The sequence below is a fragment of the Prionailurus bengalensis genome, chromosome D2 (genome assembly GCF_016509475.1).
Source record: "Prionailurus bengalensis isolate Pbe53 chromosome D2, Fcat_Pben_1.1_paternal_pri, whole genome shotgun sequence".
In the NCBI taxonomy this organism is placed as follows: domain Eukaryota; kingdom Metazoa; phylum Chordata; class Mammalia; order Carnivora; family Felidae; genus Prionailurus; species Prionailurus bengalensis.
This window is the reverse complement of record NC_057351.1, coordinates 17,041,588-17,062,320: the sequence shown is the minus strand read 5'-3', so window position 1 is coordinate 17,062,320 and position 20,733 is coordinate 17,041,588. Positions and strand designations below refer to the sequence as shown.

The following is a 20,733-nucleotide window of genomic DNA, read 5'->3' as shown; positions in this document are numbered from 1 at the left end:
CACTTACATGTAAGGACGCAAAGAGAGAAGGTTGCAGTCTACACATGAGCATGGGAGCCATCACCAGATACCAAATCTGCCCGTGTCTTGATCTTGGACCTCCCAGCCCTACTTGCCTCACCCTCTATATGGCCCAAACTTTTTTTTTAAGTTTATTAATTTATTTAGAGAGAGACAGAGATAGCACAAATAGCTAAGAGACAGAGAGAGAGAGGGAGAGAGAGAGAATCCCAAGCAGGCTCCAAGCTGCCAGCTATGGAGCCCGACATGGGGCTTGAACTCATGAACCATGAGATCATGACTTGAGCTGAAAACAAGAGTTGGTTGCCCAACCAATAGAGCCACCCAGGTGCCCCAGTGGCCCAGCCTTTGATAATATACTAGTGACTTGAAAAACTGGATAGGGCATTCAATCCTGGGATCAAATTTCTTCATGAGTCATTTTTATGAAATGGGATATATTGTTATTAATAACTAATATACAGAGCCTTTTAGAACCAAAAGGAAATTTAAAGTTCAATGAATCCTATCCTTAAATTTTATAATCGAAGTAGACCGAGGATCAGAGATACTAAAGACTTTTCTACACACCTATGCACATGGCACAGTTGGGGCTGAAAGAGGCCTTTTAATAGATAATTGTTGACAATTATTAGTAATTATGGTTCTATAGAGTGAAGTATTGGAACTGGTTGTATCACATGAGCTCATCTGAAGCAGCTATAGAATACCAATCTCCCAAGTGAGCAATGCCTTAGCAACACGCAGTAGAAGGCTAGGCTGATTTGGGTCATGGAATTGAGACGGTGGGGCCTATGGTATACACTCACAGGCGTACATTCCTGATGTATTACATGAGCTTCCTTCCCAAGAGAAACAAATTCATGCTCAACCTGAGTGACAGAGTTATTGAAATGGTGGGTCCTCTGTAGGGTAAGATTTGCATGCCCCTCCAGCAGTCATCCTCACACCGCCCCCAACCAGTTTACCTGGGTCTGAAAATAAGAAAGTAGATTAGTTCTCAGGGTTATGACTGCTTGGTGGGGGAGGAGGGGCTGCTCACAAAAGAACCATGAGAGGTTATTACTCTCTTTGTAGTCACCAGGAAGCAGGGCTGGGCTGGGCTGGGCTGGACTGAGCAATGACAATGCTAAAGTCACCAGAAACGCATCTTCAAGTGCATTCAGTCACAGATCTACCTATGCTCATGCCAACCATCCACGACCTGATACTGTAGCAACTTCCTTGAAGGCTTATCAAAGCGTTGCAGGCAGGATGCAGCTCATTGTGGCTTTATCTACAGAAGGCAGATGAGGACAGACTTGTCACCATCTCCCGCCTGGGGAGACTGATACCTGGTTAAATAATCGTTCTAAGCTCCCTGTCGCTGAAGGGAAGTCAAGTCAGGTCTCTTACTTCTGGGGTGCTCTATCTGGCACTAGGTTGGACTGCTTTTCAACCTTAAGACAAACTGGAAGCAGGCTGCTCAACAGTGGACAAAACAGAACTGAAAAGTCCTAGGATTTCAAAGCAGAAGGAGGCTATGCAATTTGCATTTAGGATTACTTCATTTAGCTCCAATACATAATTTGACCCATCTGACTGACAGAGGTGGGATCCGAGACTAGGAAAGCTTAAGCAAGCTGCTCAAGATAGGACGACTGATCAGTTAGTTAAAGGGCCAACAATCCCAAAGTTCCCGGCGGGGCCACAAGGAGTACTGCGGAGAGTGTATCGCCACCCCGCTGCCCCAGCAGTGTACCCGCCAGTAATCCCTGTCCCTAAGGCAGCAAGCCGCAGGGCTGCAGCCTTTTCCTGCTGTGACCCGTCAGCCAGCTCAGCCCCCTCACCCGGTGACCCTCAAGCGCTGAGCCTCCACGCCTTGCTCTGTGGCGCCTATCTTGTCTTTGTTTGGAGTCCTGGAAAATCTGAGACCGGGGGAGGCGTGACTTCACTATTCATATCGCTTTTAAACAAACGATTTCCCAATGTGTGTCTGTTTCAAGGCTGCTGACACTTCCGTAGGCAGAGCCTGCCGCGCGGCGAGCCCTACCTTCTGCCTAGCCCCACCCACCAAGCCCTCGGCCTCCCCCCACCGCGCTTCCCTCGGCAGCTGAGAGAGAACAGCGGAGCAGTCGAAACAGCCAGGGCCGCGGGTGGGAGGCTGTTCGCGTAGCTCGTGGCTGGCGTGGAGATCTCCCCATTCATAAAACTACCATCCCTGCTCGCTGAATTCCCGCCGGCCCCGCACCGCCCCACGCGCAGCAGGGTAGGGCTGGGCCCCGGGTGCTCGGTTCCGAGGGCCACGGGGCCTAACGCGGCTCGTTTTCGCGCTTCGCCATGAAGTCCCAATTTACACATCCCATCTCGTGTCCTCGCTCAGTCTGTATGGACGACTGACATCGACCGCGGATGAGCGCTCTCGGTTGAAAGCAAGAGAGAAAATGGCTTGGGGTTCAATGCATAAATAACACCTCACTCACCCTTTGACTTCAGGCTATCCGACATTTTGTGACTTGCATTTTTTGCTCTATCCTAGATTTAGGAAGCGCCTGTCAAACTATGCTACCTATTCATTTGTAAACAACTGGCTTTTTAGGTCCCTTTCTACCCTTTTACGGTGGTGGGTGGGAGCGCGGTAGTGGGCAAGAGAGATGATGGCAGGGGTGGGGCGGGGCAGGGCGTTGTACTAATTTAAGATGCAATCTCCATCCAAATAATAGATTGTTATTAACAATGATCCTCTCCGCGAAACCCTTAAAATTGCCCCCTGACTCCCCTAGCAGCAAAAGGCGAGCCCTTATTCGCCGAGCTGACGCCTCCTCGTCTCCCCCCGCCCCCCACTACTCCTGCTCTGGAAATTACAACTCCTCAGCGCGCCGCGCGGGGAGGAGGAGGCGGCGGCGGCGGCGGCGGCGGCGGCAGGAAGGCGGGGAGGGGATTCCCGAGCCAGCCGGGCGCTCGCCCTCCGCCCGCCGGCTGCAGCGTCGCGCGGCCAAGGTCAGAGGCTCCGCCGCAGCAGCAGCAGCAAACCAGATCAGCGGGTCAATCCTAGCCGCGGAGGGGAAAAGCCCCAGGGCGCATTTGGTTCGCACCAGCAGCCACCAGGGAGGGAGGCGAGAGAAGGTCTCCGAGCCTGCTGGGCCCCACCGAGACAGTCGCGGGCGCAGCGACCCGGCACGGCAGGTGGCCGCCTCTCAGTCTGCGCTCCAGGAGCTGGGGCGGCACTTTGAGCTCTGGGCGCTGTCCGTCGCCTCGTGGTGCTGAACCCAGCCCCACGGCCAAGGGGCCTGCTCACCCGCCTTCTCGCCTACTGATCGCTCCGATTGGGGCAGGACAGGGGCGAAAGGGAGCCCCTGGGCAGCTGCCCACTGGAGCCGAAGGGTTGAAACAGGACAGCCAGGAAACGGCAGCCTGGCCGCTGCTCCTGATGTGCATAGGAGACGCGCGCTGCAGCCGGCGGCGGCGCTAGTGCTGATTCATCACCTAGAGCTCCTCACAGGCCATCGCGAGGGCAGCGGACTGACTCTGGACTCTGGCCGCAGGTAGAAGCCGCTGGCGCAGGAGCCCCGCGGGCAGGAGGTGAGGACCCCTTCCCTTCTCTTGCCCCCAGTCGTCCTAGGGCGGTGGCGCCAGGACACAGAGAGGGGCGTGCCCCCCAGGCTGTGAAGTGGCCATGACTGTGTAATGCCCTCGCCTGCAGTCTCTCCGGTGCTGACCACGCTTGGTCCCCTCCTCCGCCTGTCTCTGGAGCTTGGGCCGTTCCATCTCCCACCCTGAGCACCTCGGTCTGTTCGCGCCGCGATGGAGGAGGAGCTGAAGTGCCCTGTGTGCGGCTCCCTGTTTCGGGAGCCCATCATCTTGCCCTGTTCCCACAACGTCTGCCTTCCTTGCGCTCGTACCATCGCCGTGCAGACCCCGGACGGTGAGCCGCACCTGCCCCAGCCGCTCCTGCACTCCCGGGGCTCGGGGCTACCCGCCGGCGCCGCCGCGGCACCCCCTCTGGACCACGACGCGGCGCCTGGCCCGGCCTGCAGCGGCGGAGGCGGGAGCGCAGCTGGCGGCCTGGGCGGCGGTGCGGGCGGTGGCGGGGACCACGCGGACAAGCTGAGCTTGTACAGCGAGACAGACAGCGGTTATGGTTCCTACACGCCGAGCCTCAAGTCCCCCAACGGGGTTCGCGTGCTGCCCATGGTGCCCGCGCCGCCAGGCTCCTCGGCCGCCGCGGCCCGGGGTGCCGCCTGCTCTTCGCTGTCCTCGTCCTCTTCAAGCTCCATCACGTGCCCGCAGTGCCACCGCAGCGCTTCCCTGGACCACCGAGGCCTGCGCGGCTTCCAGCGCAACCGGCTGCTCGAGGCCATCGTGCAGCGGTACCAGCAGGGCCGCGGGGCCGCGCAGGGGGCGTCCGCAGCCTCTGCAGTGGCCATCTGCCAGTTGTGCGACCGCACCCCGCCGGAGCCGGCTGCCACGCTATGCGAGCAGTGCGACGTCCTCTACTGCGCTGCTTGCCAGCTCAAATGCCATCCATCCCGGGGACCCTTCGCTAAGCATCGCCTGGTGCAGCCGCCGCCGCCACCCGCGCCGGCGGAGGCAGCCTCAGCATCCCCGGGCGCGGCCCAGGGCGCCCCCAGCGGAGGTGGCGGCTGCAAGAGTCCGGGGGGCGCGGGGGCTGGAGCGGCGGGGGGCAGCGCCGCCCGCAAGTTCCCTACGTGCCCCGAACACGAAATGGAGAACTACAGCATGTACTGCGTGAGCTGCAGAACCCCGGTGTGCTATCTGTGCCTGGAGGAGGGCCGTCATGGCAAGCACGAGGTGAAGCCGCTGGGAGCCATGTGGAAACAGCACAAGGTGAGTGCAGGGTGGGCTGGGCGTGGGAGCACGGGTGCAAAGAGGGTGGGAAGAGAAAGGCTCCTGGTCTCTTCCCTGGAGAGTTGGCAGAGGCAGGGATTACTTTGTTCACTCACTCATTCCCTCATCAGTCATTTGACAAACACTTAAATGAATCCAAGTACTCTGAATTGGGTGTCAGAATGGGAAAGGCAGGGAAAGAGGACTTACTCGGTGCCCTTCCCCTGAGACTGTATGATTCTACACAAAGGGCACCCATAATGCAGAAACAGGGCTTTTTTCATTCCCAAAGTTGACTAATAAATTACCCTGACGGCCCCTTCGGTTTTATGGCATCCAGGGCCCTCTTCCTCCATGGAAAAAGATTTTTTAAGTACAGATGTTCCCACCTGCTTGCAAGAAATTGCAAGGCAGGGAGGATTCTTTCCGAGCCCTCAGTGAAGGGACACACTATTTCCTACAGAGCAGAACTCCCCTCTGCTACCAGAACAGAAATTTGCCTACTGTTTCAAGGAGTCTCTAGCACTTTCTACCCCCAGAGTGCCTCTCAGCCAAGAGGGAAGATATAATTGCTCATGGGCTTTATTTGAGAATTTGACAGTGCACCCTCTTAAGAAAGGAGCATCATTTTCCCCCAGAGACTTTCTCTTCCTGGGACTCTGTCACTCATGCTGGTGGGAGTGTGGTGGCCCTGCAGAGCAAGCCACCCTTCCCTCTGCAAGCTGCTGCAAGCCTTCTTCCCCTGCGACTGGCCTGGGGGTGCCACCTCCCAAGTGAAAATGGAACAGCCTCTAAGTGCCAGTTCACGGTTGCCAATGTGTCTTCCTATCTGACACTGGGCAAGAGAATCCTCAAAATCAGGTCATGCCCTTGTTCAGGCCCCCAGGCAAGAGTGGGTTCAACTCTTCTAATGAACATTGACCTTAATTTCCTATCCAAAGGCCAAGCCAAGCAGCTGGACTCAGGGGCACTGAAGGTCAGTGATTCTGGTCTGGCAGAGTTAGAGTCCCTGCTGGATGACCCCAACTACACCTGCACGTTTGGACACTTACCATTCAATATCCTCTTTCCAGTAAATTCTCACTCCACAAAGAGGCAGAAGGTCTTAAGGTCCCAACAGAATTATGTAGTCTGCTTGAGGAGGAAAGACACAGGAAATTAATCAATTTGCCATGGTTACCTTGTATCATCCAACTGGAAATGGACAGAAAAGGTAGCATACATGAGAGAAGGGACTATTCCCTATTACAGATTTATTATAGTCACAATAAGTAACTATTAACTATATAATTTCATCTGCTGCAATGAGTGTGCTATTATTGTAATTTAACATTTTCAAATGAGAAAATTAGAAAAGGAATGTGGAAAACTTTAGAAATGCCCCTTGGAGATGGAAATTTGCAGAAGAGACATCATGTCACAAATAAAACTTTTGCAAAGAGGGTGTGATCAGTTACCAAGACAAGAAGTATAGGTTCACATTCAGATGTCACAAGTTGTTAGATTTTCACAGTCTTGAAGGCTAGAACTAATTCTAGGTATTGCCACCCAAATCTTTAGACTTAGTGAAGAGTGGAAACCAACATGAATTGAGATCTTTTTTTTTTTAATTAATCTTTTAAAAAAAATTTTAAATTTATTTTAAAAATCTTTTTTAAAAATTTATTTATTTATTTTGACAGGGAGAAAGAGGGTGTGAGTGGGGGGGGGCAGAGAGAGAGAGAGAGAGATAGAGATAGAGAGAGAGAGAGAGAGAGAGAGAGAATCCCAAGCAGGTTCTGCACTATCCGTGTAGAGCCTGACATGGGCTCAAACCCACAGACCGTGAGATCATGACCTGAATTGACATCAAGAGTCGGATGCTTAACCGATCGAGCCACCCAGGCTCCCCCAGATGAATGTGCAGTCTTAAAAGAGATTAAGACTCTTGCCAGGAAAAGTGAGTTAGATAATGAGCTATGGTTTCCAGAACCTCTTGGTTCTTGCAGAAAAAATCTTTAGTCATCCTTCCCTTGATGTCCACAGCACTTTTATAACATTTCTAACCTCAACCAACAATGCACAGTTATGAGAAAATATGGAAAGCACACGTGAAATTTGCTCAACGGACTGGGAAAGTTATCTATGGAAAACACAACTATGCAGAATCTGGTGTGTCAGATTCACAGCTTCACAAATCCAGAAGGAATGGTGGGAGATACTTTTGTGAAACCCCATTTCCAAGAATGAATAGAAGTTCTCCTGTTCTCTTTCAGCAGGTACTGGTTTTCTAAAGAAAGGAAAATTATTGACTGCTTATGATGAGCAGCTCACTGCAGGGCATGGAATCAAAGGAAAAGATAAATGAGGAAGCACAGGTGGAACGTTTGGTCTTGCTTTGTGGTCAGGCATGTAGACCTCCACTGTGAGAGTGGCTTTTTTTTTAAGTTTATTTATTTATTTGGCGGGGGGGGGGGGGGGCAGAGAGAGAGGGAGAGAGAGAGAGACTCTCAGCAGGCTCCACACTGTCAACACAGAGCCCATCGCAGGGCTGGATCCCACATCCATCCTCAAGATCACGAACTGAGCCGATATCAAGAGTTGGGCGCTCAACCGACTGAGCCCCCCAGGTGCCCTGGTAGCTACCTTTGAAAGAGAAACTGGAACACCCAATTTCACAGTCCCACTGGGGCAGTTTAAGTTCTTCAGTAAAACTTAAAGTCTCTGTTGTTGTTATCATCCAAAAATCCCAGCCGCCATGACAAAGGCTTGCTGCCCTACCAGAACTAGACTTGGGACGGAAACATTTCCCTAACAGTCCTGTGACTGCAGAAGCCTTCATTTAAGCCCTGCTCTAATTCCTCCCAAGCACGACCAGAACTTGCCATCTAATTAGTGACTCTTTAGCAAAGAGAAATGTAAGTGACACTGAAATCTATTTTAAAACGAGATTGATTATCACCTTTTGAAAACAGTGTAAAAACTTTAGGTGTTGGCTCAACACATTTTTATGTATTAAAGTATACTTGACATACAATATTCTATTAGCTTCACACGTACAAGTTAGTGATTGGACATTTATATACATTGTGAAAACTGACCACCATGATAGGTCCAATCTCCACCTATTCCCATAGAAACTTAATACAATGTTATTGACTGTATTCCCCATGCTGTACATTGCATCCCCATGACTTGGTTTTTGTATAACTGAAAGTTTGTGTGTCTTGATCTTCTTCACCCATTCACACCACCCCCCGTTTGAACCCTTTTTCCTCTGGCCACCACCACTCTATTCTCTGTATCTATCAGTGTGGGTGTTGTTTTGTCTATTTGTTTGTCTTTTTTTTTTTAGATTCCACTTATAAGTGAAATCATGTGGTATTTCTCTTTCTCTGACTTATTTCACTTAGCACAATAACCTCAAGATCCATCCATGTTGTCACAGGTGGCAAGATATTGTTCTTTTTTATGGCTCAGTAATGAGAGAGAGAGAGAGAGAGGAGAGAGAGAGAGAGAGACCACCTCTTCTTTATCCATTCATCTGTTGATGAATGTTTAGGTTGTTTCCATATCTTGGCTATTGTAGCACTTTTTAGATGATTCTTCCAGAAAAGTATTCATCCTTTGAAAGACACATTGATGTAAAGAAACAATGTGTGGGGAAAGATAGGACAAAGGAAGGGAAGCTTTCTAGGAGAGCTTTTGTCTTTCTGCGTATTGAATATGGAATTCTAATTTTCCTGAAGCCAGGGGAAAAGGATTGTTGAAAGCTGTGTCTCTTCCCTAGACAGACACGTCATGGACTATCAACAAGTCCATCTGTAACTCCTACTGGGTGCCAATGGTCAACGCTAAATTATTATCGGTAGAAGTTGATTTCTGAGCTGAGGTATAAAATGCTAGATGAACCCTTCTTTAGAAGTCTTTGAAGATCCCGGGAAAATAAGAGAGTATTAAAACAAAATCTCGTTGAGACCCCAGGATTACTGTTCCTAATGAGTCAGCACTTCACAAGAGCAAAGGAAGGGATGACGAGGCCTAGAAATCTCAGGGAAAACAAGACTTCAGGTTACTCTCATGTCTTGAGGTTCTGCCAGAGGGCACTTGACTTCTCAGCACCCTGTTCCTACCTGATTTTATTTTTATAAAAGGGATAAGGAAAGGCTTTTAGCCTTTAAAGCCCGAGTGTAAAGGCTTCCTCCATTAAAAGAAATAACACATAAATAACAAAGGCAGAACATGTCATTGTAGCTGAACTATGATCATTAGTACACTTATTTGAATATCGGCAGAATTTTATAACACAAGTGATCAATGCTCATTGTTAAGACTTAGAATTACAAATCTAGAATTGTAAGAAAAGAAATAGCCCTAAATCCCAATTTGGAGAGAAAAAAAAAAATTCTAATGTTTTAGGTTTTCCTTATAGAATTCTATCATACATTTATTTTGTGTCCTTTTTTCATTAATCATACAATATAAATATCTTTTCTGTCAATTAATGTACATCGTTTTTGATACAGCACACCATTGCTGCATAAAGATTTAGTATTTTACTTCAGCCACACCTTAGTGCTGGACTTTAGGTTGTTTTCAGTCTATGCCTATACTCTTAATTATTTAAATCTATGCCTATACTCTTAATTATTTCCTTACGTTACATTTCTAAACATGGAGTTACTATGTGAAAACACACTTGGCTTTAAGATATTTGATTAATGTGGGGCGCCTGGGTGGCTCAGTCCGTTGAGTGTCTGACTTCAGCTCAGGTCATGATTGCACAGCTTGTGAGTTCAAGCCCCAAATCAGGCTCTCTGCTGACAGCTCAGAACCTGGAGCCTGCTTCACATTCTGTCTCCCTCTCTCTCTGCCCCTCCCCCACTCATGCTCTGTCTCTCTCAAAAATAAATAAACATTTTAAAAGATGTTATTAAAGAAATCCTATATATAAAAAAAGATATTTGATTAATGTTACCAAATTACCCTTCATAAAGGTTGTACTTATTTTATCCCAAGAGAAAAATTATGTAAATAATAAAGTCATGTAGAGAGGGACCATGGTGGGGCAGGAAAAAGGTGGATTATTTTGTGTCTAGTAATTACTACTTGCTATTTTCATCACATTATTGATAGAATTATTTTTAAAAGGAAGATTACAAATACAGTAAAATCTTGGATTGTGAGTAACTTGTTCTGCGAGTGTTCCGCAAGATGAGCAAACATTTTTAATAAATTTTAACTTGATAAGAGAGCAACATCTTGCAATACGAGTTGTACGTGATGCTGAATGTCACATGATCACAACTGAGCCAACGGCTCTTGAAATTCACATTGATATATGAGTGCTTTGGATTACAAGCAGTTTTCCGGAACAAATTATGCTTGCAAACCAAGGTTTTACCATATGTAGAATTTAAAATTTTTTTTAAAGGTTTATTCATTTTTCAGAGACAGAGAGACAGAGCGTGAGCAGGGGAGGGGCAGAGAGAGAGGGAGACACAGAATCCAAAACAGGCTCCAGGCTCTGAGCTGTCAGCACAGAGACTGACGTGAGGCCAAACTCACAGATGGCGAGATCATGACCTGAGCTGAAGTCGGACACTCAACTGACTGAGCCACCCAGGCGCCCCCGTATGTAGAATTTTAGATCCCTAACTACTAGTTGGGGATCTGCCTTCTCTCAAAACTTGTTTTGATCTGCATGGCTGTTGTCCAAATAGCCCTCTTGATCTTGAAGGCCTATGAAAAGACCAGGCCTTGAGGGCCCACCTACAGCACTTTAGGGTGGGGTTGGGTGGGGAGAAAGAGTTCAGTAGAGAGAAGTGCTTGGCAAAATCCTTTGGGGAGGTCTGAGTTCTATTACTCTATAGCTGATTACTGCACAAGAGCTGAGCTGCCTGTTCTAAGCCAACTGCTACTGAGTGAAAATGCATCAGTGTCATCAGAGCATGTGGCATGGAAACATGTGCAATCTGAGGGAAAGTCTGATTAAAAAAAAAAAAAAGGAGCATGCACAAGCAGGGGAGGGGCAGAGAGAGAGGGGAGACACAGAATCTGAAGCAAGCTCCAGGTTCCCAGCTGTCAGCACACAGCCCCTCCCGGGGCTCGAACTCACGAACCATGAGCCAAAGTCAGACACCTAACCAACCGAGGCACCCAGGCACCCCAGAAAGTCTGGATTTTCGAGAAGCTGAATCTTTCACCAACTCTAAAGTTCTGAGAAATGTACTGTAGGCTGGCTTCTGTTCCATGTGCCCCAGGTTGGCTAAGAACCAATGGCTAATCTGTTTAGACTTCTGGAAACATGAGTTCACTCTGATAACTAGAGACCACCACGTCCTCTCAAACCACCCTCCATGTTCACATCACCACTGTCTTCAAAGACACCTGGGCTATAGTCCTGCTCTTTTCTTGGATTTAATCCCAAGCAGGTTGGTGATTTCAGAACAATTACTCGAAAGAGCCCTTATGTTAACAACCTTTGAAATATATGCTTTCCTCATCACTCCACACATTTGGAAAACAGAAGTGGGTTTCAGAGAAGAAGGCAAAAATCCATAAGCTTGAACTGCTTTCCTTGAAGGCTGTTTATAGAGATAGGAGTACTTAGAATTTAGGAAGACCTTAAAGAATGCGAAAGGACATTGCTAGTGATAAATAGATTTCATACTGTGTGCTATGGTAGTCATTCCATGGCTGAGGTGTTGTATTTTTAGCCTGCACTGGGAGGTATGGGTGGATATTCATGGTGATGGGACTTTAGCTGTGGATGTCAACAACGTGGAATATTCCAGAGGGGAGCTTATCGCTTCCTCTCTGAGGCAGACTAGGGAGAGGGTTGACAAACTGTAGCCCACCATCTGTTTTTGTGAATAAACTTTTACTGGAACTGAGCCATGCTTGTTGGTTTACATATTGCCCATGGCTGCATTTGGCTACAGTTGCTGTTGGGGAGAGTTGAGTGTCTCCAACAGAGACCTGTGGCTTGCAGAGCCAAAACTATTTACCATCTGGTCCTTTGTGGAAAAAAGCGTGCTGACCTCTAGACAAGGACCTGCGACCACAGTGTGGTCTGCTGAGCAGCAAGCAGCAATGGCAATACCCAGGAGCTTGTTGGCAATGCCACAGTCTTAATGACTCCAGATTTGAATGTTAACAACATCCCGTGTTGATTTGTGTGTACTTCAAAGTTTGAAAAACCCTGATGGGAATGCTTTCTGGGCTTCAGGGCACTGGGCCCATCATTCTAACTGTGCAAGTCGTTTGAGAAGTGGGGTGCCCCCTCAAGCCTGAAGCTGATACTCAGTAAGTGGACTCTAGGGAGTCTAAGCAGATTGAACCAGAGAGCCTTACTTAATTACTCTGGCACCAAACAGAATCTTTAGGTTCAGCAAATTCTGGGTGCTGGGAGACATTTCAGTGTTCGAAGAACACCTGGCCCGGAGGGGCCGGAATCTCTGAGGGGTGGAGGCGTGTGCAAAGCTGAGCCTTCCTGGGCTCAAGCGTAGGTATCACAGGAGAAGGGAACGCTGGACAAATGCTCTTTGCTGCTTCCCTGCGATTGAACAGAAATGGATTTACTGTTTGTATCTCTGGATTTCCTTTGGGTTGGTGACTTAGTTGTTCTGTAAAGAAGCAAAGAGAGTCTTTATCCACTCTTTAGCCAGGTTTGAAGGGCCTGCCCAGGGAATGGTGGAGTTTGGAAGTATCAAAACCATGGAACCTAAGGGGCAAGGGAAAATCCAGGCAGAGATGGGGGGGGGGTATGAATTCACCCTTCTCTGCTTGCAATTTCCTCTTGCAAAGCAAGAGCTGTGCAGGATTTTAAGTTTTTCATTCCTAGAATAGACTGTTTCCGGCAGACGTGGTGAATTCCAGCCTCCTCATTTCGCAGATGAGGAACTTGAGGCCCAGGGGCTTGCTATTATTGCACAGCAAGTTGTGAAATGATTTCGTAAAAAGATGATCCTTTCAATCTCTTCATTGTACCTTTTGATTAACTACAAAAATGTAACAGAATGCTGTGTATGTATCTGAACAAAAACATGTGTATGGCATCACTGAGAAGGTAATTGTGAATGGAAGAAATATTCTAAAAAGTAGGGACAGAGATTGGGCATGGCCTCTCTTCCATTCAACTGCAATGGGGCAGCATTAAATAAAATGGAAATAAAAGGATGCGGAGGAGACAAAGCATCCTGTTTAGAATAAATAGGATGAAAGAATTTGAGGGCTGGAGGGAATGTAACAGATCACCTAGCACCGCCTCTTTATTTTCCAGGTGGCTATAGAGGGGTTAAGTGGTTTGGAGGCGAGAGTAGGGAATGGTCCAGAAGGGACAGGAACGGTGAGGTGGGGCTAGTGAGCTCAAGAGTGTAGAAGAGGTCTAAGTGACAGAGGTAGCAGAATGGAATACTGGCACCTGCCAGAAGACTGGGCCTTGGTCACATGTCATTTGACAAATCTGTTCGGACAGGACATTGTTTTTGTTTGTTTGTTTGTTTTTAAGATATATATATATATATATATATATATAATTTTTTAGAGAGTGAGTGCAAGTGGGGGAGGGTCAGAGGGAGGGAGAGAGAGAGAGAGAGAGAGTGAGTGAGAGAGAGAAAGAGAGAATTTTAAGCAGACTTCATGCTCAGTGCAGAGCCCAACTTGGGGCTTGATCCCACAATGCTGGGATCATGACCTGAGCTGAAATCAAGAGTCCGATGTTCAACCAACTGAGCCACCCAGGCACCCCAGACAATACATAGTTGTTGGTTTTTTTATGTTTGTTGTTTATTTATTTATTTATTTATTTATTTATTTATTTGGAGAGAGAGAAAGAGAGAATGAGAGAGGCAGAGAATCCCAAGAAGGCTCTGTGCTGTCAGCACAGAGCCCAACAGGGGGCTCCATCCCATGAACAGTAAAATCATGACCTGACCTGAAACAAAGAGTCAGATGCTTAACCTACTGAGCCACCCAGGCACCCATAGACAGTACATAGTTTTTAAAAATGAGGTCAAGGCTGTGTTAAGAAATGTAAGCAAATGTTGTCCAATCTCTTAATTCTTATTAATTGTTGGATTCTGGGTGGTAGTAATAAAGGCTGGAAACCAATAAAATATCAGAAATTATCTGATATCCACTAAGATGGAAGTAAAATAATGTGATAAAAAAAAAAAAACTTGGTGGACTTCTTTGGGGGAAAGATGGAAAAAGCAAGACTTGAAAACCGGATGAGATGTGGCCAGCCCTGCCCAGTTCTGAAAGTAGCATATTTCATAGGGAAAACAAGAACCAAGAACCAGAGGTGGAAGGTGCCCAGTGTGTTTGTAGGACAGAAATGGGCCCCTGTGTTTGGAGTATAAGAAAGATGAATAAGTGGCAGAAGCAGAAAGATAGGCAGGGTCTGGAGGACACAGGACCTGGCAGGCCACAGGAAACAGGTTGAATTTTATGGTAAATGAATGCAGTGGGAGACTGCCAGAGACCTTCAAGCTTGGAAGTGATGTTTTTTTTTTTAAATATCATTTTTTGACTGCTGTTTGCAAAATGCATAGTAGGGGGACAAGAATAGAGGCAGGAAGACAAATTGGAGGTGATTGCAGTACTCTGGGCTACTTTAATTGGGAGAGAGGCAGCAGTGATGGAGAGAAGTTTATATATTCATGTCCCTCTTGGAATTCTCTGAGCTTCTTGGATTTGTGGTCTGATGTCTTTTATTATTTTGGGAAAATTCTCTTATATTGTCTCTTTAGATAATTTTTTTTGCTCTGCTCTCTCTCTCTTGTCCTTTTTTAAAAAATTCTTTTTACCATTTATTCATTTTTGAGAGACAAAGAAACAGAGTACAAGCAGGGGAGGGGCAGAGAGAGAAGGAGAACACAGAATCCAAAGCCGGTTCCAAGCTCCGAGCTGTCAGCACAGAGCCTGACGTGGTGCTTGAACTCATGAGCTGTGAGATCATGACCTGAGCCAAAGTCGAACGCTCATCCTACTGAGCCACCCAGGAGCCCCTCTCTTGTCCTTTTGGAGTTCCAATAACATATATGTTAGATTGTTTGATATCATCCTACAGTTCTTGGATGCTCTGTTCTTTTTTCTTTAATCATTCTTCTTGTCTCTTTGTGTTACAGTTTCAATAATTTCTATTGACTATTCTTCAAACTCGCTGATTCTTTCCTAGACCATGTCCTGTCAACTAATTAGCTTATTTCCAGATTTCCTCTGCATTTTCTTAGTTGTCTTGTCCCTTCTCCAGCAGTAGGAAGCTTCAAATAGTCTGGACCCATGACTGTTTTCTGCATATCCCCCAGAAACATAGGGTTTTTCTCTTTCCCTTTCTCCAGCCATAAGAGGTCTTCACCTTATTCAGAGCAATGAGGTAGAAGGACAGGAGTTGCTGTCTGTCCTCAGTGGCTTAGGATTTTGTTCTGGATGGAAGAAGGATCCCAGTGGAGCTTTGTACTTCCCTGTAGTGATTGTCACACTCCTCCTTCAATGCAACTTCTGGGGTGCAGAAGTTTCCCTTTTTTAATCTAATGATCACTTTAGATTATGTAACTAATCAGGTTCCCTTTTCTCTCCAGCTGTCAAAATGTCTAGAGCCAAATATTTGATACATACATAATAGATTTAATTATGTTACGGATTCCAAGCTTTATTTCTGGCTCCATTTATGTCCTCACCCTTCTTTTTCTCTCGTTTAAGTGATGCACTATTGAATTCTATAGCCCCTTGCAAACTGCCTTAAATACCTTTTGAAATAGATTAATAAAGAAGCAAACAGTGGCCTACTTGAGTCAAACCAAAAAGAATAAGAAACCTCATTAAGATAGTACCCTACTTCTGAGCAGTGCTCGGTCACTGCTAAAGAAATGCTGCTTGAAAACATTCAGTTCAGGGAACAGGGATCTTCCCAGTCACTGGGACATGTGGCTTCTCCCTTTCAGTCCTATGTAATAAAGAGACTCCAAAACGACTGCCTGCTCTAGACAATAGATCATTCACCCTATTTCACATTCTTCATGGGAACAACACCATATACCATTGGCTTGTTTGGAGGGTGTGATTACTACCTCTCAAATTGGCTTCCTTTCCAAGTATTTGCAGCTTATCACTGATGAATGTGTGTCCTCCTTACAGTCCAATCTAGCAGGGGCCACACCTGTAGCTTTTAGTGAATACGAAGATGCACAAAGGGGCAAGCCAGGGCACATTAAAGTCAAGAAGATCCTTCTGGGAGTAGCAGTGTCAGGAACTGTGAGACGTTTGAAATTTTAGCCTATGTACAAGCTCTCGAATCCAGTTACTACAATTTCGTGCATGAAGGCAGAAGACATGAGACTCGAGGCAGAGATGAAGAACAATTTATCACTCCCAGCAATAGCAGTAGTCAGAGTATCAATCAGTATATCTGTGCCAATTCCCTGAGCCTCCATTCACCCTGGGTTGTATGCAGAGGGACAGATCCACCTGCACACATAGTAGGTTGCATCACAAGACAGGAAGCGTGAACTTAGAGAGCCCAAATATTTTATAAAGGGCAGTTATCATGGGGCACTTTGCTCCAGAGAGAAACAGCTGTCTAGTTTCCAAGATTGTTGTCTCTACAAACGTTCTTGGAAAGACTGTCCAGAAAAAGAGAGTAATCAGTACTTCATGGTCAGACTTGCAGAAATGTGTGAGACCCACAGAAAAGTGTATTCCAACAGGATTAAAAAAAAAAATTTAAATAGTTCCTCGAGTGATTTCCACCCCATGTGCTTCATGGGAAGTTACACAGGCCCCTCTGGTGCCCAAAGCTTCTTTTCAGTTCAGGTACGCAGGCCTCAGAGCCACCTGGGTAAAGCAGGAAGGATTCATGCTGTTATCTGTCACGTTTCTTGCTCCTTTAGGGTTTGCCGGGTGTCATGATGGTGGTGGTGAGGGAATCTGTGTAATGGAGCCCAAATAATGTTATGAGTTAACATTGCACAGTTAAGTAGCTTTCGTTCCTGAGTCTATTCATGTTTCCTGTAGCATATGAATGACAACAAACATCATTTCATGGCTCTGTATTATCTAATCAAAACATTCCATTGGATAAGCGTTCGTTGGGCACCTACTGTAATTCACAGGCTGTGCTGAGGACTGGGGATACGCATAAAACAGGCCACAGGAGAGCTCAGCACCAACTGGAGAAGAAGGATCATTTGATAATGTTGTTCTATGTACAACCTTATGTTCATAGAATTAATATTAAACAGTAGAACAGATGGGGTGCCTGGGTGGCTCAGTGGGTTAAGCATCCAGCTCTTGATTTCAGCTCGGGTCATGCATGACCCCACGGTTGGTGAGATCTAGCCCCACATCGGGCTCTGCACTGACAGTGAGGAGCCTCCTTGGGATTCTCGGTCTCCCTCTCTCTGCCCCTCCCTCACCTGTGCTCTCTCGTGCTCTAAGTAAATAAATAAAATTTTTTTAAGTGGAACAAGTGCCATATTTTAAATGTGAATAAGCCAGTGAGGGAACAGAGAGGAAAAGGCAGTTAATTCTGCCTAGAGTTTCAAATGGGGAGGGGGAAAAGAGTAGTAAGGGGGAGACTGAAGACAAGATCTTTGAGCTAATGTTATGAATGATGAGTGTGAGTTTTATCAGTCAAGAAAGAAAGAAGGAACTTACACGTACAGCAATGTGTGAGGTGTTAAGAAGAATGTTTTATGGTAGAGTAAGCCCGGGCTTAACATATATCCACTTGAAGCAAAGGGACATTGAGAAATAGGATGCCATTCCTGATTTTAAAAAAACAAACAAACAAGGGATCCTCAGTTACCCATTTTTTTTAGCACCTGAGACTTACTGAAAACATATTGGATCTGGAATGGTAAAAGAATAATGAAGGTAATTGGATTCCAGCAGCTGCATTTAAGGGGACATCTAGCTTGAGAGGCTAAGAAAGGTTAAACATTAGCTTTATTTCAATTTCAGTGGAGAACAGGAATCGCTTGGGCATAATCCTTTAGAAGATTCTTGTAATGTTTCATCATTTCCCCAGGTGTTATATTTACCCTGTTTGCCAGTAAAACCTGGTAACAAAAATCTGTGAACATTTCAACTTGCTTTGCTCGGTTAATGGGTTAGGGGAGGGAAGAGAGGAAACAAAAGGAGAAGAAGAAGGAGAAAGAGAAGAAGGAGGAGGAGAAAGAGAAAAAGAAGAAGTGAGAGAGCTGGATGAGAAAAGAGATTCACAGGAGGAAGGAGGCGATAAAAGGGACTGGACCCAAGGGCTGATTAATAGGGTGATTTTGGATTGGTCATTAGATAGACAGGAGGGCTCATCTCTCCACTGAGGCACAAAAGGTAAAGAACAACTCCAGAGCACGAGTAACTTGTGCTGAAAGTGCATGGAACCAACCTAAGAATGAGCGGGCTCAGAGTAGGGAGTCATACCAGCAGAGACGTCAGGGAGGGCTGTGAGAAATGGGGGAGGTGCAGTTGAGTTCCAGAGAACTGGAAGAATTTGGAGGGGTGAAAAGGGAGGAGGTGTCCCAACAAAAAGGCAAATGGTATTTTCCGTAATTTGACCATGGAAAGAGAACTCTCAATTCTCATCAAACGTGATTCTCACAAAAACAATTCTATTATGGTTACCAGTGACGACAGTTGGCCTGATCCTAACGAAGCAGTTTGGGTTACTGGGCCATAAAAAGGTCCCCTCGCCTTTGCTCAGTAAATGTTTTTTTGTGCATTGGCAAAGTCAGGATTCTGGTCCCGTGGGGTCTGTGGGCCCGACATCCTATCCCAGGCTTGTTTGGTACCACCCACACATGATCTGAATTACTGTCTGCTCTCTGGCCGGTCTTCATGATCATGGCTGTGCCCAATTTTACTTTTCTGCCAATAGGGTCCTCTCAGAGTCTTTATTACTCCGAGAAGTAGTTTATTACAGAGACGAGACTTTATGATAACAGGTAATACTCATTGTAATACTCCAGACAGCTTTAAAAATAAAATCCCATCTTGATTAGACTTTCCTTATTTATACATATCGATGGGGTCTTGCAGCTAACAGAGACTTACCAGGTGTCTGTCCTTATTTAACCAACTTTATACATCACATGCATAAATAACACTGTACTTCGAACATCTTGACAGCAAGAACTGTCTTATTTATCTTTGTATTCACAGTACCCAGCAGAGCGGCTGGCACCCAGTAGGCTATGAGAAACATTTATTTAATAAAGGAATAGTGACAATACCAAAATGTGTTTTAAGAGCAATGCCACAAATGACTATTCCAGTGGAATCCTTATGAATCCGTGGTGAATCACGAAACAGAGTGTGATTCAGCCAACGGTACGGAAAATGAGGGGAGGAGGGATTTTGCATTTTTCTGGTCCCCCTATTGAAAAGAGCCATCCACACTTGCTGGCATGGCACTCCCTTCTCTCGTTATATATGGAAGTGGTATCGGAAACAGTGAGCTAATCTCATGGCATGACAGAAGCTAGCTGGAAATGTTGGTGGATTTTTCCTAGATGTTAGCATTGCTACATCGCCTTTGTCATTAAGTTTTAAAATTTTAATTCCAGTGTAATTAATATACAGTGTAATATTAGTTCCATCACTTGCCAGGGAATGACCTTGTACTAAATGAGATAATGCACTTTAAGAAACTAAGGCAGTGCACATGCTGTAGTGGGTGTTCAAAAAAGGAAAGCCACTATTATCATCATTGTTGTGGTATTATTGTCAGGGTCAAGTGTGGTGTGAAAGGGCACTGGGTCCATCTTCCAGCGTCAGTCCTCTGGCGGGACCACTTCACACCATCGCGTAAAATGGATGTCTAGAGAGATCTATCCCAGGATCGTCGGGACCAACCTTCTGGTCCTTCGCTGGCTGAAGTCATGGGAAGGATTTGAATTGAAATCAAAAAATCTAGGATCACTTCGGAGCTGTGTCTTTGGGTTAGTGTTTAATGGCTCTCCTGCCTCAGTTTCCCTCCACTTGAAAGGCTGGTGTGGGATGAAATGAGATGGAGTAAAGGTCCCTATCATACCTTTGAGGCACTCATTCCTTGCGGTCCTCGACTTCTTTCCTAAAGGTACGAGGAACTTGTCCTGCCTTCCCTTTAACTCAGTACTTGTATTTATGATGTGGAGACTGAGGACGTGTGATATGATCCCATGCGGTGAATACATATGAAAGAATACATGGTTAGATAGATAGGTAAAAGGAGTATACACCATGGCCCCTTGTTAGGGCCGCTGAAACAAATTGTCACAAAGGGTGACTTAAAACCACCACAATTTATTCTCTCCCAGTCCTGGAGGTCAGAAGTCAGAGATCAAGGTGCCAGCAGGGCCACGCCCCCTCTGAAAGCTCTAGGGAAGGATGCAGCCCAGGCCTCTTTCCTACTTCAGTGTGTTTCCTTGGCTTGTGGCCATGAACTCCCAGTTTCACATGGCATTTTCCGTGTGTGTGTGTGTGTGTATGTGTCTCAGTATCCAAACTCCCCTCCCTCGCTTTTTAAGTATATTTACTTATTTTGAAGTGGGGGGGGGGGGTGCTGCAGAGAGAGAGAAGGAGAGAGAGAATCCCAAACAGGCTCCACACTGTCAGCAAAGAGCCCTATATGGTGCTCGAACTCATGAACCCTTAAGATCATGACCTGAGCCAAAATCATAAGCTGGACGCTTAACCGACTGAGCCACCCAGACCTCCCCAAACTTCCCCTTTTTATAAAGACATTAGTCACATCCGATAAGGGGTCACCCTACTCCACTGTGACTTCATTTTTTTTTTTTTTTACTTAACTAATTACATCTGCAATGACCCTCAGCCCAAATAAGTCACATTCTGAGATACTGGAGATTAGGACTTCAATATAGGAAGTTTTGTGGGACACAATTCAACCCATGGCACACA

At 46.3% G+C, this 20,733-nt stretch overlaps 1 protein-coding gene across 2 annotated transcripts in view; it reads left to right on the top strand.

Annotated features, from left to right (window-relative positions):
• The first annotated feature begins 2,837 nt into the window (after positions 1–2,837).
• TRIM67 (tripartite motif containing 67) overlaps positions 2,838–20,733 on the top strand; it is a 50,871-nt gene continuing 32,975 nt past the window's right edge. For both annotated transcript variants that reach the window (XM_043596318.1, XM_043596317.1), the window contains exon 1: positions 2,838–4,848. In XM_043596318.1, coding sequence (XP_043452253.1) covers positions 3,805–4,848 — 1,044 coding nt within the window. In that variant the 5' untranslated portion in view covers positions 2,838–3,804. The remainder of the gene's footprint in view (positions 4,849–20,733) is intronic.